General features: G+C 40.7%; 1 protein-coding gene across 6 annotated transcripts in view; it reads right to left on the minus strand.

Moving 5' to 3' along the window:
* LOC124118552 (SLIT-ROBO Rho GTPase-activating protein 1-like) overlaps positions 1–18,457 on the minus strand; it is a 207,929-nt gene that overhangs the window by 98,949 nt on the left and 90,523 nt on the right. For 2 of the 6 annotated variants that reach the window (XM_048401517.1, XM_048401514.1), the window contains exon 1: positions 8,836–9,479. The exons of 3 other annotated variants lie outside the window; for them this stretch is intronic. In XM_048401517.1, coding sequence (XP_048257474.1) covers positions 8,836–8,935 — 100 coding nt within the window. In that variant the 5' untranslated portion in view covers positions 8,936–9,479. Of the gene's footprint in view, positions 1–8,835; positions 9,480–18,457 lie in introns of those variants that run through there. One more of the 6 variants, XM_048401515.1, reaches the window with a different exon arrangement.

Raw genomic sequence — 18,457 nt, forward strand, 5'->3', positions numbered from 1 at the left:
TTGTGACCAAACCTCCAACTACTTGTACAGCACAGATCTGACTGTCTCACTGTACCCAACACAACTTGTTGTGACCAAACCCCCAACTACTTGTACAGCACAGATCTGACTGTCTGAATGTACCCAACACAACTTGTTGTGACCAAACCCCCAACTACTTGTACAGCACAGATCTGACTGTCTCACTGTACCCAACACAACTTGTTGTGACCAAAACCCCAACTACTTGTACAGCACAGATCTGATTGTCTGACTGTACCCAACACAACTTGTTGTGACCAAACCCCCAACTACTTGTACAGCACAGATCTGACTGTCTGACTGTACCCAACACAACTTGTTGTGACCAAACCTCCAACTACTTGTACAGCACAGATCTGACTGTCTGACTGTACCCAACACAACTTGTTGTGACCAAAACCCCAACTACTTGTACAGCACAGATCTGATTGTCTGACTGTACCCAACACAACTTGTTGTGACCAAACCCCCAACTACTTGTACAGCACAGATCTGACTGTCTCACTGTACCCAACACAACTTGTTGTGACCAAACCTCCAACTACTTGTACAGCACAGATCTGACTGTCTGAATGTACCCAACACAACTTGTTGTGACCAAACCTCCAACTACTTGTACAGCACAGATCTGACTGTCTCACTGTACCCAACACAACTTGTTGTGACCAAAACCCCAACTACTTGTACAGCACAGATCTGATTGTCTGACTGTACCCAACACAACTTGTTGTGACCAAACCCCCAACTACTTGTACAGCACAGATCTGACTGTCTCACTGTACCCAACACAACTTGTTGTGACCAAACCTCCAACTACTTGTACAGCACAGATCTGACTGTCTGAATGTACCCAACACAACTTGTTGTGACCAAACCCCCAACTACTTGTACAGCACAGATCTGACTGTCTCACTGTACCCAACACAACTTGTTGTGACCAAACCTCCAACTACTTGTACAGCACAGATCTGACTGTCTCACTGTACCCAACACAACTTGTTGTGACCAAAACCCCAACTACTTGTACAGCACAGATCTGATTGTCTGACTGTACCCAACACAACTTGTTGTGACCAAACCCCCAACTACTTGTACAGCACAGATCTGACTGTCTCACTGTACCCAACACAACTTGTTGTGACCAAACCTCGAACTACTTGTACAGCACAGATCTGACTGTCTGACTGTACCCAACACAACTTGTTGTGACCAAACCTCCAACTACTTGTACAGCACAGATCTGACTGTCTCACTGTACCCAACACAACTTGTTGTGACCAAACCTCCAACTACTTATAAAATTATATTAAACACTGATCTGCTGCACACACAAAGCCCACAAACAAATCCTTACACTCAACAGAATCATTTACATTACTTTTGTCTTCATTACTCGACTTCACCAAAGGTGTACATGGTTGGAATTGTAATCTAATTTGTCCCAACTGCAGCATGAAAGAATGCTGCATGTGACAGGGAAGACAACAAGCCCGGGTGCAGCTGCAGCTTCAAAGTGCAGGTTTCAGCTCTACAATGTCAAAATCATTTGCTAAATTCTCAGGATTCTTTGACATGTGATGTTTAATCACCATTGTCCTAGAACAGAGGAAGTGGAGGCAATCAGCCTCAATACCTTTTAAGGACCACCAGAATGGTGATAAATAGATGTCCAGTCCAAATAACAACTTACACATTGCACTTTTCTGCTGAAGTGTAAGAATCTGCTCACTGTTTCACAAAAACATGTAACCAGATCTGAGATGTCAATATTCAGGTCAGTTGTGCATCAGTCTGCTTATCAATTTATTTACCAGCTCTAAATATAACAGACAGTAGCAAATCAAAAAGTAAAGTATTCCATCTGCCTATGAGGGTTCTTTAGTAACACATTGGCAGACAGCTCAATGTTTCAGCATTCACATACCATCTTGTCATATAGGAAGTCCATGCCATCAGACATAACAATCATCAATGCCAGACAGAAAGTCCATGCCATCAGACATAACAATCATCAATGCCAGATAGGAAGTCCATGCCATCAGACATAACAATCATCAATGCCCGACAGAAAGTCCATGCCATCAGACATAACAATCATCAATGCCAGACAGGAAGTCCATACCATCAGACACAACAGTCATCAATGCCAGACAGGAAGTCCATGCCATCAGACACAACAGTCATCAATGCAAGACAGGAAGTCCATGCCATCAGACACAACAGTCATCAATGCCAGACAGGAAGTCCATGCCATCAGACACAACAGTCATCAATGCCAGACAGGAAGTCCATGCAATCAGACACAACAGTCATCAATGCAAGACAGGAAGTCCATGCCATCAGACACAACAATCATCAATATATAGTACACTATTCCAGCAAGATCCTGTTTCTCTCATATGAGGAACATTAATAAATGAATGAATGATATAGATTTGAGCTGTGCAATATCAGATTGTGTTTGTGTATGGTCAGCAACAAAAGCAGTCAGCGGACAGACATAATAGATTACCCTTATTAATGTGTCAGTGTTGGAATCAGGACCTCAGACATCATAGAGAAAGAAAACACCAGACAAGCAGATCATCCCTATTCCTCTGACATAGCATTAGTCTGGGGCTGATCCGATCTTAGCTGGCTGTTCATGAACACTCCTACCAGGGCAAGACACTGGAAAATAACAATTTAGTGCTGTCAAAAACTATGAATGACAGCTCTTTACGTTAAGAATAGTTTAAAATTAGCCCCAATGGTGTGGACAACAAGCCACCATGTTGATGGTGCCAGTGCCCTTCTGGCATCACGGAAACCTTCTTGTCCCTTGTAATGACCACAACAAGCCATCAATCGACACAGTCAACCTTGAAAGTCCATAGTGTGTTTATACAGGGCATAAGCTACGCATACCTTGTACAATGAGGCAATATCTGGGCTCATTACATCCAACCATGTGTAGCATTTCTACACAAATTGGAGTGTACCTGTAGAGTCTGTCATCATTGAGGATTATGAGAGAATGACATGGGACTTATGCACTTCAATATTCATTTATTACAAAGCGTGTCAGCGTAGTTTGTGAGGAAAGCCTTTGGTGGACAGATCACAGACTTGGGTAAAACCTATGGGGAAGGTGTGTTGCTGACATACAGGGGATCATAAGTATGTATATGTTGGAATGTACAACGAATCATGGTGGACCACTGGACTATCGTTACTGCAAAGACAATATATACAAATATAAGGTTAGGTGAGGTGAGGTGAAATGGGTTCTGACGTCATGTTCCAGAATATTGCACTTATTTAGCGACGTGCATGCATATGTGTGTGTGTGGCTGCTTGTACAAGTCCGGACTAATGCCAAGTTTATAGTGCTAGTCCACTGAGATACGATGCCGCAATTATCATGGATACCCAACTCAGACTAATGTATGTCCAGATAATGTCCACCTAGCATAGCCTCACACCAAAATAAATAACATCATACATTAGCATCTGATGGTACGAGCACTACTTCCCCACCCCACTCCCCGCTAGGTAACAGAGTAGCAATGCTTATCTGCACCATGATGTGTACCCACAAAGGGAGAAAGTACTTGGCTCCCTGAGGCATGGTAGAGGTCAGAAGTTCTCCAACAGCCTACACACCTTCACACTCTTCGATATTGGTTACGCCTTATTTACCTTGGCTGGCTTTCAGCATTAACAGATTTCATGGCCATTTTGACTATTCATAGGTTTTGCAAACACAAAGAACAGTATATATCATCTGTGTTCAACAGTTGAAGCATTCCTTCGAATTTCTTGATAAGATGTGTGACTTCTACAAAAAATGTATCATGTGCGATATAGGTTGAGTTTGGGAATGTATTGTGCTGAGCATGGAAAAAGATTCGTCAATACATCGCTCCCCAAACAATGCTTGGTCACCTGATCAAAGACAGTTCCCTTTAACACACAACCTGATCCAGTTTGTTCTATATTTTTGTTTCATTTGAACAAGGTACTGCCAACCTGCTGTAACCATCAGCTGCCAGGATCACTGTTTGTCAGCAACGTTCTGAAGGATATTTTTACAAACAGTAAACATCCTCATCAACCACTTGGGCTGTGGTCTGCACCTCTCGGCTCTCTACGACTTCACACTAGCAGTCCAAATTCATTTCATATTTGTCAGTGCAATTTGAACCAGCATACAACACAACCTATAATGACATTATGTAACTACTTGCTGTACCTTAGCGCTTTGCATATTGAGTGTGCTTTGAGCATGACCACATAGTGGATGGAAAGCAGCACCTAACCAATGCACTGACTACTCTGTTCACCTCAGCATACTATGTACATTGTCTTGAGTGGAATAATGTTCTGGCCTGTTACTGATTTCAACCATATAAGAATAATTTACTAGCTTGGTTCATTCAGGGGCGACAAGTTAGACTGATCCACTAATAATGGAATCATATCTAATAATATCATCTTGACCCTCATTTTGAACAGTTTATATATAAACTTCACGATTTGTTTTCAAAAATGTAGTCTCAAAACTAACCTCCTCTGTCAGCACATAATCTGACCTTACAACCAAATCAATATAGTACACTCTTCATTTATCCTCCAGGTGAAAGAAACCCACAGCCAACATTGGCTGAACAAATACATAATCAGCTGAATTTACTTGTTTCTTTCTCATTTTTATTGTTGATGCAATCAAATTCAGGAAATAAATTATATGGTTTTTTTATAACTTCCAAGGCTAAACAAAATGTGGTTGAGATGTGCAGTGGTATGCAATCTTCTCAAAATGGCAACAAGCATAAGCCGGGCACTGAATAACAAGATGCATATTAAGGCATTATCTGCGCATGAGGACTCCAGATCCTGCTGTTGCCCAGGGTATAAATCTATGTATCTACCTACTGCATCACCAGCATGTGAAGATAGGATGCAACATTGCATAATTTCCCCCATATCTGATGTGTTGCAATATTGACAGGGTGGGGGCAGACAATAGACAAGTCAACCAGCTGTGAAACCCATACTTCACCCTTGGTCAGCCATGCATGACCACATTCTTTGTGTTTGGTAAATCAATGACATCACACCTTACAATCGAGTATTAAGTCTATTGTTTGTACAGTAACAGTGCTATAGCAGGTTAGGGTTGAAGTTCCATGGCACTTGCAGGTGAGAGAACTCACATTCAATACACATGTCACACTTTAATCAGTTTAATGTCAGGACAGACAGATTACATGGATTAATCATAAATGAATACAGAACACAGCTTCATAGCGTCTTGTTCCATTTACACACTGAAACTTGCCATCATAAAGCTAAATGAAAGGTACCTGATGTGAGACTGGTTGGGTTTTGGTTGAGATCCACAATTATTCATGTAGCAATAAAATTCCATGTGAATCTTATTCATGTATAATTATGTTCACACACGGATCAGTGTTCCCGCTGGCTCTTGAAACTGCCAGTCCTGGTGGACTGGTAACTCTAAACATTACCAGTACCCCTAACTTTCAACAACAACAAAACATATGAAAATTACCTGGTTTTAATTCTTTCAACATCATGTTCAATGCAATGATGTCATCTTTGAAGTAACTTAGATCTACACATCATTCACACAAAGTTCAGTCACAATTTTCTCTTCTTTTTTTTAATATTTCAAGACGAAGTCACTACAAATATATTTTTAACCTTGAAGCAAAGCAAAATGTCATTTCCTTGCACTAAAAATCGACAAAAGCTGACTTCGTTCAAAAATATACTTATATGAATATCACAGATGTACATGTATAAGGTACTTTATTTGCGAGTCCACAGGGACTGCCAGTCACATGAACTACTGGTCCAAGCCTAATTTTACTGGAAAAAAATGGTAATTACCGGTAAACGGGAATACTTACAGATGAAATAGAACATATTATAATTCTGTCATGTGTTGTACATCACAACAAAGGCATTGTCTGAGAGAATGGCATTATTAACCATTGAATATCATCCATCACTTTCACAGGAAGCAGACAATCAATCATACACACTACATCTTACATAGAACTACATCCATCTTAATAATCCCTTCATCAAACATATACACACGTAGAAGTCAAGCTGCTAGCGCTGGAGTACCTGCTACCAAGTACATATAATAGGTCACGTGTCAGGTGAGTCTCCACACCCACACATCAATACTATATTTACCTTGCAAGGAGTGACTCACTCACAAATCAAATTTGAAATTGCTTACACTTTTTCATACAAATCTGCCATCAATTGAGGCACGAATACCAAATGTAGAATGACTTATATGTAGCTTCAGGCAAATTGAATACATCTTTAGGTTTTCACAATCTGAACACATTATTTTCAGATTTGAAAATACATCCTTGAAATTACAGGGAAAGTTTATTCACCTTCGGAAGGTCTCAGGGATTATACAAATCTAAAATGTTCATGTTCTACAAATACTGACCACATATTTAGCTTGTCAATCATTTTTGTCACACTGACCTCAGTCCACTTGCACTTAACGATCTTAGCGCTACGACTGTTGTATGAATTTGGAAGTTACGACTGTCATAGTACAGAGATTACTTTGTGCAAGCAACCCTGGAATAATTGGATCTGAAGTCAAGAAGGAAGACTGAATGATAGTGTCATTGTAAAGTCTAGTTGGCCAATTTTCTTTCCTTAAGTGTGGCAAGCGGACAATATAGCCCAGATATACACTGTACAAGGTGTGGTGTAAGCCTGCATTTACATGGGAATAATACCTGTCACAATCTAGGTTTAAGGAATGCTTTAATGTGATTACTTGACAGAAACTGGTTTGACAAAATGTGCAGGATTGATACTGCTTTCTAGCTGTCAAGCATGAAACATGATCTGGTACAGAAAGTCAAAAAGTTAATTAAATAATCACATTATACACTAATCCCAAACTATGGGTTGAAAAACATAATCACTGCCACATATTTCCTGCTCCAGAAGTTCACAAAGATATTTCACATTTGAACATATTCTAATATCCCCTGGCAAACCCAAAACTGAAACCTGTCAGTTGGACTTGCAAACAACAAAATATTTCGAATTCCAGTGTTTGATCTGTGTGATCTTTCTGGTGAAGTTTATTGCTTAAAGCTTCAGGTTTTCCCAGTGTCAGCATCTGGAACTCATACGCCATGACATACATCAGCCCTGAAACAGTCTTGAAATCTGGACTTCTGACCTCTGCCATGTTAAAACTAATAGTCTTCAGAGAAAAGATGTGGTCATTACGCTGTACATATCATTAACCAAATAAATCTATTGAAATTATACCACATAGTAACATTACCACTAACTGCAGACAGCCACACAACATAGGTTAACTTATTTTAGGGGACTTGACTCAAACCACGATGACACTTTAGATGAAAATTTATCTCGCTTTTTGGGAATATTTGATCCTCTAAATGTATATCCTGATGGTGAGTACTAACCTGGGTGGTGGTGGTGGTTGTGTGTGTGAAATGAGCAGGTCAAGGTCAAGGGTAAGGTCACTGGTTCACGTTTGTTATTTCCGAAAGTTAGTTTCAGTAGGATGCACATAATACAATCCCTGAGAGCGTCATCAATTGATCATGAAGAACAATTATCTATGTAAGATTTCACCTTTAACATTAAATTGGAACATGATACTGGGAACATAAACTGCAAACTTTGTCTTGTCTAAAGAAATCATATCTGGACAATTTGAAACTCAACATACAGAAGGTAATAGCAATTGTCCAACATTCTTTTGCCAGTTCCCAAAACAGACATGGCTGACATTCCATCAAAAAGCAAAATGTTACTGCTAGGCTATTGTGTCACATAAAATGAATATATTTACGGATGTGAAGATACTGACAGTCACTAAGGGACGATTACATTACAAGGCCAACAGACCTTTGATTTGTGTCAAGTGCAGGAATATTATCCTTCATATTCTGTGTCAATAAGGCTGAAGGTCACGTGCTGTCATATGGACAGCATAGCCAGAAATGTAGATGGTAGGCTCTCAAGTTTTGTCATACTTGGTAGTTCAACATCTCACCTCGGAAGCCTGCATTTAATGTATTTAATTCTTTGACAAATGATAAAATATTTTCTTTCGCAAAAGTTGAGAACTATAAAGACTAACCCATAGCACATAAGGTTAATCTACTCATGTCAATCTGGAAACTTAACGCCTGGTTAAGATAAACAGACGTTGTGTACACTTTCCTGAGGTTTGAAAATAATCAATCATAATTTATTTCAGCTGGATGAGATAACAGTGGCCTGAGAGGGCACAAGCAGGAAACCTTGCACACAGGTTGAGGAAGATAGGTTTATCATCCAAGCTGCTGATATCTGCACCTGGTTCAAACAGGCAGAAACACCAACATAGTTATTTCAAGCAAAAACATATATAATGTGAAAGGCAGGTCTGCTTGATGCAGTGTCTGTCAGGATTTGCTCTCTAAATGAGTTACACAGACTACGTCAACACAGCAAGATAAATATGTCCCGAAGGAGGACTAATCTGGTCATCTAGCACATGTGGTGGAACTATTACTTCCTGTGTCTGGTGTTACAGTGGCTAACATGGGTTCCAGCTTGGATGAGAGACTTAAGAAACAAGGTGATGGAACAACAACCTGTTGCAGGAACTCACCAGGCAACTTGTAGCCACACAATTTGGCATACACCATTGCTCATTTTCTATACAATAAATTCTATAATCCCACTTGCATATTCATGCTCATATTTCATGTAAATCTTTATGTTGTTACTTACGTGCAGCGAATCCTTGTTTCTTTTTTGAGGATCTGCGAAGTGATGATGTTCGACTAAAGTATGGAGGAACAGACAGCTCGGAAGTAGGAGAAGTAGCCATTATATCAGGGCATGTGATACAACAAGTTATCCAACACTCAACACACAACACAGGTACACCTATCAATGTGATACCATGACATGTTTTCTTCTACAGCTGTTAACGATCCAACCAATGCGGGAATGAGTTATAGTGAGACAGTCTCTACTAGCTCTGTCTTCCTACTGCGATGAGATGTCTCTACAAAGTAATAGAAGGGTTATGTAGGTCAACCCCTGGCACAGTCCATTCCCAAAGAGTGTCGCTTATCAGGGAGGCAGGGAGAGGTGTCACCAACACACCAAGTGACAAGGGTGACACTGGCATACAGAACACATTCAAATCAATAACTGGTACAGACAAACTCAAGGACTCATGACAATGCTAGAAACTGAAATCACTGCGGGTTCCCACAATGAGGCAGTGAGCCAGACAACTGCCTTGCACCCCTGTGTGACAGCTGGTGGAGAGTGGACTGGCCCGATTACTGTCCAGTGCTGTTGTTTTCCCTGAGGAGAGCAGCTGACAGAACTGGCCCCACTCAGCATGGCCGGTAGACCTAGAGGAAGGCCTCTCACTCACACACCACAACTTGTTCCGCCTTCATGAACTTGGGCAATTAACACATGATGTGAAATCCGAAACCCCAAGGTAAGGTTGTGCTCTCATCAGAGTAACTACCTGCCATGCAAGTATACCCCTCCTCTCAAGCTGTTGGTAACTTGAGTGAGTGAGTTAAAGCTTTACGTCACATCGGCAATATTTCAGCCATATCGTGACGAGTTGGTAACTTGAGTCCCATAAACAAGAAATGCTGATAATCCACCAGTGATTTCAGATAATCCACCAATGAATTAAGTTAATCCATCAATTCTTAAATGCTACCCAAAACATGTAATGCCTCATTTTAAGGGAGGAATATTTGGTTCACTCAACCATACTTGGTCATTACTAATGTGTAGTTCTTCTCATAACATTTTAGTGAGCATAACAAAACAGAAGAAGCCTATTCCTATTATTAACTTGCTCATGCCTCATTCTGCCCAGCATATTGCTGTCAACCAGTTTTTGTGAGCGTGCATGATTGGTTAATTTAGACTTGCACATCCACTTCAACATTGGATTGGAAGCTAGAGGCGAGAAGTGGCAAACCTCAATGTGAATATTACTTTCTGAAAATCGATACAAGGGTAGGCACACTATGAAGTGTAAATTCACAATACATACATACATACATACATATAATTGTAAACACAGCAAGTAAAAGAAATAGATTTATTTTTAAAGTACCGGGTAACATATCTTTTCCGATATAAGGCCATACTTTTTTATTTTTCGTTTCACAGGCCCACCGCCCCAACTGAAAAGTAGCCGGTCTAAGAAATAAATCAAACATAAGTATGTTAATTTATATTTTGTCTCCAGCTGGTAATGTAGACCCTCTTATACAAAACAAAATGTGACATATAAATTCCATGTTTACGTCACTATCAGTGATTCAAGAGGCCTGCTGCAGTTTTCACTCCACAGCAGAATGACTTTCATATATACTCAATGCTAAAAGCAACGTAAAAACTATACATGTTGGTCAATATATAAAGACTTACTCATATTCACGAGATATAAGACTGGTTCAATGCAAAAACAAACATACTGGTATGTAGTGTGAACCGACGCTCATGAACGCATCACATGTGATGTCTTTACATCAGGTGTACAAGCATATATGTGTTTGTCACCCACATGGTGAAGATACAGGTGGTAAGATACTGAATCCCCATGTCGCACGTGTGTCGTACAAGGTTGACCTTGTTTTAATCGTTTTGATTGGATAAACGTGACCTTTTCAGTCATAAAAAATTGCGTGAGCGTGACGCACCCAACCAACCACTTTCGCAACTTTCAATTTGATTTAATATAAAAGGATAAAGCGTTGTGAAATGAAGTCAGTGTAAACTATCTGGTCAGATGTCAAGACTTACTTGGGATGAACCGGTTGTGCCATCAGTGTCCCCTTCGAAGCGTGTTTTGTGGCACTGTTTTGGGAGTTGTTTGTTCACGACTGCACTACCAGATCTCTCAAAGTGAACATTTCCGATACAAATCATTCGAAAACTCCGTAGAAGTGTGCCTGATATCTGATTATGTGGCCCAATATATCCCAAATGTGAACAATAACATTCCCCATCTCTAACTTAAAACACTGTAAGTAGATCATGGGTGTCTTTATTCTGGTGGTAACCTTGCCCTTCTTTCGAAGCTGTCACTGACATACAAGCAGACTTCAGTTTGTTGATTTTCACGTCTTCAGTCTAGGGTGGTAGAGATATATATCTCGTGCAGGATTAGAGTGTAAAGTTTGGAAATCCCTTGCAGCATATCGTGATAAGAATAAAGACACTCTGTGGTAACACTTGACTGATTGTTAGTTTTGTCATTAATTGTTACAAATCTCTTCTTACCAAACATACTTCTCTATATGTTTCTATGGTTCGCGTTTCATTTGGTGGTGAGCATATATAAATAAATAATTGACATTTATTTTTACTTTTATGTGTGCCTGATTTCTGATTATGTGGCCCAAAATATCCCAAATGTGAACAATAACATTCCCCATCTCTAACTTAAAACACTGTAAGTAGATCATGGGTGTCTTTATTCCGGTGGTAACCTTGCCCTTCTTTCGAAGCTGTCACTGACATACAAGCAGACTTCAGTTTGTTGATTTTCACGTCTTCAGTATGGGGTGGTACAGTAACATGAATGTCTTTGACGAACACTCTGATTTCCCTCTTCCAAATTGGTACGAACATGATTTAAATTCAGCTGATAGATCAACGAAACCCAACTATTTTGATTGCACAGCCAGGACACCGTCAGTGCGAGTGACCAACTGTTGGTTCGATATTCAAAGCGTGGCGCTAATGTGACTTTTCAAATTTTCTTATAGGTGTTCTGCGTACTAACAACATGGCGCCTGAATTACCATTAGTTGAAGAAATTCTTCCAAAAGGATTTTGAACCTCGGTGCTGTTATGTTTGCAAATAATAACTGCAGGCGCATGTTGTTAATGCGTATGCACAGAAATGTGCAACCAGATTTTGCAACTGGTTACAGTTTGGTCTGTCAACAAACGAAAGTTGTTATGTATTTACACTTAGATATATATTTCACATTGGTAATAAATATAATACCACACTCATTCTCATCAGATACCATTTTTACAAAACACAAGAACTTTCTATAGTATCTGACCTCACTTTCGCTCGGTCAGATACCATAGAAAGTTCACTCACTTCTTCAAAATGGTATCTAACAAGAATGAGTGTAGCATTCTCTATATACATATGCATGGATGCACCGGTTTGGTTATGTACCAATATATGTATGTGTGTATTTGTGTGTGACTAGGATATTCGCATCAAAATATTTGCAACAGTAGGTACAATTAATCTAAACTAATTATTTTATGTACAGTTTACTCTTATTTATTGTTAAATGTCCTTTGTAGGGAGAGGTGTTTAAATAGGTTTTGCCTGTTCAACAATCACATTCCTTATTTAGGAAATAAATATTGTTTAAATCATGTGTATGTCATAGATCCATGACTCGAGATACAGTGATCGCTCGCTATTGCGCTCTTCGATAAAGCGCTACCTCGGTTACTACGCGCGGTAACGCATGGCTCCCAAAATTTATGTACTCTTTTATTACTGAGAGTTTTACACAGACATAATTGTATTGTTGTTCGTTGTTCATTTGCACATAACGCTTCTCATTGCATAATCAACCGTTTATCGCTGAATGGAGTTCTAATAATCTGTTTGAAAACATCCGCGGCAAGTCCCGGAAATACGATTGTTCAACTAGTTAACTTTTCACACTATACATCCTTTGATCTTAGAAGCGCATGCATGCAATAAAAGAGAACCACAAGCGAAGTTTATATTCTTAATTAGTGGGCAATCCAATTTAAGGCTAAACTGTCACACACATGTAGTTGCTGTAACAACACGGCGGTCATTCATTTCGTAATCGCGCTTTCGTAACATCGCCTGTTTTTTCCCCGTAGTTATAACAAGCGATTTCATTGGATTAAAATTTGTTTCTAATGACGCTTTCTTGCCGAAATCTGCTACAAATTTCGTGATTGGTCAATTTTGAGCACGTGACCTCAGGCAGCCAATCAAGCTGTGATACCAAGCTCGTGTTTGATAAATTTCAGAAGTTAGCGAAAGATTTTTTGTTAAATCGTGTTATTCTGAACGTTTTAAGCAGGAAATCACGATATATATTAAAAATATGGAACTTCGCGAATGTATCGTGCTAGGTTACGAGCTGTGACAAAGATTTTTCATGCATATATTTTTGCATTAAACGTTGTGTCCGAGCCGAGAATTCAAGGCGACGAAAGCCGAGATGTCATTTGACTTACATTACACGCGATAGCACGAAACGATGGAAATAATAACTTAGATGTAAGTTTGATTACTTTTAGATATATTTTTGTTGATTTTATTTATCACTTTGTATAATATATTTAAAGATTTGCTTAAAATAGTCTTTATTTTGCTCTTTGACATGTTCGATGCGGACCCGTTGTCGAAATGTGTGTCCGAGAATTTTATTTTCAATAAAATCGCGGGAAATAGTGAATAATTTTTTAATTTATTGATAAAAAATGATAAATTAGAATGGAATACGTATTTCAGACATTGTGAAATATGACAGATTTAATAAATGAATGATATTACAGGTAGATCTAGGTCCATAAAAATATATACTATTTTGACGTGACGTGAGATAAACACATAGGCCTATTGATGATTTGAGATTTGCCGAGCGCGCTCCCCCGCCTCGGCCTCGGTTAAACGGCTCATCGTCTATAACGCCCACCAATTATTTGGACCCCATTGGGAGCGCAATAGCGAGCGATCACTGTATATATCTTGTGCAGAATTAGAGTGTTAGGTTTGGAAATCCCTTGCAGCATATCGTGATAAGAATAAAGACACTCTGTGGTAACACTTGACTGATTGTTAGTTTTGTCATTAATTGTTACAAATCTCTTCTTACCAAACATACTTCTCTATATGTTTCTATGATTCGCGTTTCATTTGGTGGTGAGCATATATAAATAAATAATTGACATTTATTTTTACTTTTATTCCGATCTTGTGTGGAAAAGCTTGAATAAATCCATGAAACCAAAAGTTACAAAAGTGTGGCCTTATATCAGTATGCTAGCCCTGAAGCAGTGCACCTATTCATTACGTTATATAACCTTTTTCTCCCCTAGACATTCCCTTGCTATTCACGGACACTATACATTGCACAATATTTGAAATACATGGTGTCCCATGGTGACATTAGAGCAGCTGACTGTACCAATGACCTGTTCGCCTACATGGCAGAGGTACTACAGACACAAGTGCACTTTGCCACTCCCTCGTGCACTGTGATGCACCCAGGACATTTATCACATTTTGCTCATATCTGTGTCACCTGTAAAAGCAATGCTTTTCTCTTTGCATAGGCGTTACATACATCAATGAGTGGGCAAGGCACAATTGCTGGTTGTCATGGAAACAAATAACGTCTATTTGCTGAAAGCTCCTAAAACAAATTTCACTTTACATGGCTGGCTGTGATGACATTCATGACATAAAACAGCCATAAGTCATGACAAAACTGTCTTCTGCTATATTTCTCAGGACGCATAACTCAAACTCAAATGGCAGCAGCACAAATGTCATCGTGTTTTGAATCCAAATACCACTTACTAAATCATGTTTCACAGAATTCTTGTGACTTGCATCTAATCAAAACATTCAAGCAGAATACAAGGAAAATCCTGTTGCCTTCTTTGGTCTGATATTGTGGTAATATGTGTGAGTGGTTGGGAAGATATTGTACATATGAACATTGCAATTATGGACAGCCTGTTTCAACAATTTAAATGCCAAGCAAGGCACAAACCTCCACTGTGCATTTAGTGACTAATCAGAACCACAAGTAATGTGTGATACTCTAGTCCCTGAGTGAGATACCCAATCCCCGAAGGTGAACTCACAGTGAGACACCCAATCCCTGAGGGTGAACTCACAGTGAGACACCCAATCCCTGAAGGTGAACTCACAGTGAGACACCCAATCCCTGAAGGTGAACTCACAGTGAGATACCCAATCCCTGAAGGTGAACTCACAGTGAGACACCCAATCCCTGAAGGTGAACTCACAGTGAGATACCCAATCCCTGAGGGTGAACTCACAGTGAGATACCCAATCCCTGAAGGTGAACTCACAGTGAGACACCCAATCCCTGAAGGTGAACTCACAGTGAGACACCCAATCCCTGAGGGTGAACTCACAGTGAGACACCCAATCCCTGAGGGTGAACTCACAGTGAGACACCCAATCCCTGAGGGTGAACTCACAGTGAGATACCCAATCCCTGATGGTGAACTCACAGTGAGATACCCAATCCCTGAAGGTGAACTCACAGTGAGACACCCAATCCCTGAAGGTGAACTCACAGTGAGACACCCAATCCCTGAAGGTGAACTCACAGTGAGACACCCAATCCCTGATACCAAACACATCCCATCACCTCAGGACATTCAAGGTGATCAGGTAACATCCAACTTAAATCCCCCAAATAAGTTGACAAATGTTTGTTTGTTTTTTGTTGAACACACTTCTCAGCAATAGTACAGCTATATTATGGCTGTTTGTAAATAACTGAAGCTGGACCAGTCAATAATAATATCTTTAGCATTGATCTATGTAACTGGGATACGATGACATGCATCAACCAAGTCAGCGAGCCTGACACTAAATGCCGTAAGTCGCCTCTTAATACAAACAACAGTTCTTGAAGGCCAGTTCTAACCCTGACTTACACAAAGGGTTGACAAATGCACCTCAGTATGCTTAAAAAGATAAAATAACATCTCATGTTGTAACATTTAAGCAAGATGATCACAATAAATGTACTATAACAATGAGGATGTCTCACATGGTACTTCCAAACCATCAATGATGTTGTGCAAATGTTCAATGCAAAATATATTCCCTGCACACTGAGGTCACATCATATCATTAACGTCACTCCTTTCACATCCTGCTTTACCATCACTCTACAGAGTAGAAAGCAGGAAATAGTGCACAAGGAAATAATTAAGGATGGATGTTGTTTTGAAACATACATCATGGTAATCACTTATTGTCTAAAAACAGGTCATCATAATTTTATACACACAGTGAAATGTCTATATCACAGGGCTACTCCCTCCCAGACTGATGCCATGTAATAATGTCAGTACATACAAGTGTCTATATCACAGGGCCACTCCCCCCCAGACTGATGCCATGTAATAATGTCGGTACATACAAGTGTCTATATCACAGGGCCACTCCCCCCCAGACTGATGCCATGTAATAATGTCGGTACATACAAGTGTCTATATCACAGGGCCACTCCCCCCCAGACTGATGCCATGTAATAATGTCGGTACATACAAGTGTCTATATCACAGGGCCACTCCCCCCCAGACTGATGCCATGTAATAATGTCGGTACATACAAGTGTCTATATCACAGGGCCACTCCCCCCCAGACTGATGCCATGTAATAATGTCGGTACATACAAGTGTCTATATCACAGGGCCACTCCCCCCCAGACTGATGCCATGTAATAATGTCGGTACATACAAGTGTCTATATCACAGGGCCACTCCCCCCCAGACTGATGCCATGTAATAATGTCGGTACATACAAGTGTCTATATCACAGGGCCACTCCCCCCCAGACTGATGCCATGTAATAATGTCGGTACATACAAGTGTCTATATCACAGGGCCACTCCCCCCCAGACTGATGCCATGTAATAATGTCGGTACATACAAGTGTCTATATCACAGGGCCACTCCCCCCCAGACTGATGCCATGTAATAATGTCAGTACATACAAGTGTCTATATCACAGGGCCACTCCCCCCCAGACTGATGCCATGTAATAATGTCGGTACATACAAGTGTCTATATCACAGGGCCACTCCCCCCCAGACTGATGCCATGTAATAATGTCGGTACATACAAGTGTCTATATCACAGGGCCACTCCCCCCCAGACTGATGCCATGTAATAATGTCGGTACATACAAGTGTCTATATCACAGGGCCACTCCCCCCCAGACTGATGCCATGTAATAATGTCGGTACATACAAGTGTCTATATCACAGGGCCACTCCCCCCCAGACTGATGCCATGTAATAATGTCAGTACATACAAGTGTCTATATCACAGGGCCACTCCCCCACAGACTGATGCCATGTAATAATGTCAGTACATACAAGTGTCTATATCACAGGGCCACTCCCCCCCAGACTGATGCCATGTAATAATGTCGGTACATACAAGTGTCTATATCACAGGGCCACTCCCCCCCAGACTGATGCCATGTAATAATGTCGGTACATACAAGTGTCTATATCACAGGGCCACTCCCCCCCAGACTGATGCCATGTAATAATGTCGGTACATACAAGTGTCTATATCACAGGGCCACTCCCCCCCAGACTGATGCCATGTAATAATGTCGGTACATACAAGTGTCTATATCACAGGGCCACTCCCCCCCAGACTGATGCCATGTAATAATGTCAGTACATACAAGTGTCTATATCACAGGGCCACTCCCCCCCAGACTGATGCCATGTAATAATGTCAGTACATACAAGTGTCTATATCACAGGGCCACTCCCCCCCAGACTGATGCCATGTAATAATGTCGGTACATACAAGTGTCTATATCACAGGGCCACTCCCCCCCAGACTGATGCCATGTAATAATGTCGGTACATACAAGTGTCTATATCACAGGGCCACTCCCCCCCAGACTGATGCCATGTAATAATGTCGGTACATACAAGTGTCTATATCACAGGGCCACTCCCCCCCAGACTGATGCCATGTAATAATGTCGGTACATACAAGTGTCTATATCACAGGGCCACTCCCCCACAGACTGATGCCATGTAATAATGTCGGTACATACAAGTGTCTATATCACAGGGCCACTCCCCCCCAGACTGATGCCATGTAATAATGTCGGTACATACAAGTGTCTATATCACAGGGCCACTCCCCCCCAGACTGATGCCATGTAATAATGTCGGTACATACAAGTGTCTATATCACAGGGCCACTCCCCCCCAGACTGATGCCATGTAATAATGTCGGTACATACAAGTGTCTATATCACAGGGCCACTCCCCCACAGACTGATGCCATGTAATAATGTCGGTACATACAAGTGTCTATATCACAGGGCCACTCCCCCCCAGACTGATGCCATGTAATAATGTCGGTACATACAAGTGTCTATATCACAGGGCCACTCCCCCCCAGACTGATGCCATGTAATAATGTCGGTACATACAAGTGTCTATATCACAGGGCCACTCCCCCCCAGACTGATGCCATGTAATAATGTCGGTACATACAAGTGTCTATATCACAGGGCCACTCCCCCCCAGACTGA

Source organism: Haliotis rufescens, unplaced genomic scaffold (assembly GCF_023055435.1).
Source record: "Haliotis rufescens isolate VD_foot unplaced genomic scaffold, xgHalRufe1.0.p SCAF_22, whole genome shotgun sequence".
Classification (NCBI taxonomy): Eukaryota; Metazoa; Mollusca; class Gastropoda; order Lepetellida; family Haliotidae; genus Haliotis; species Haliotis rufescens.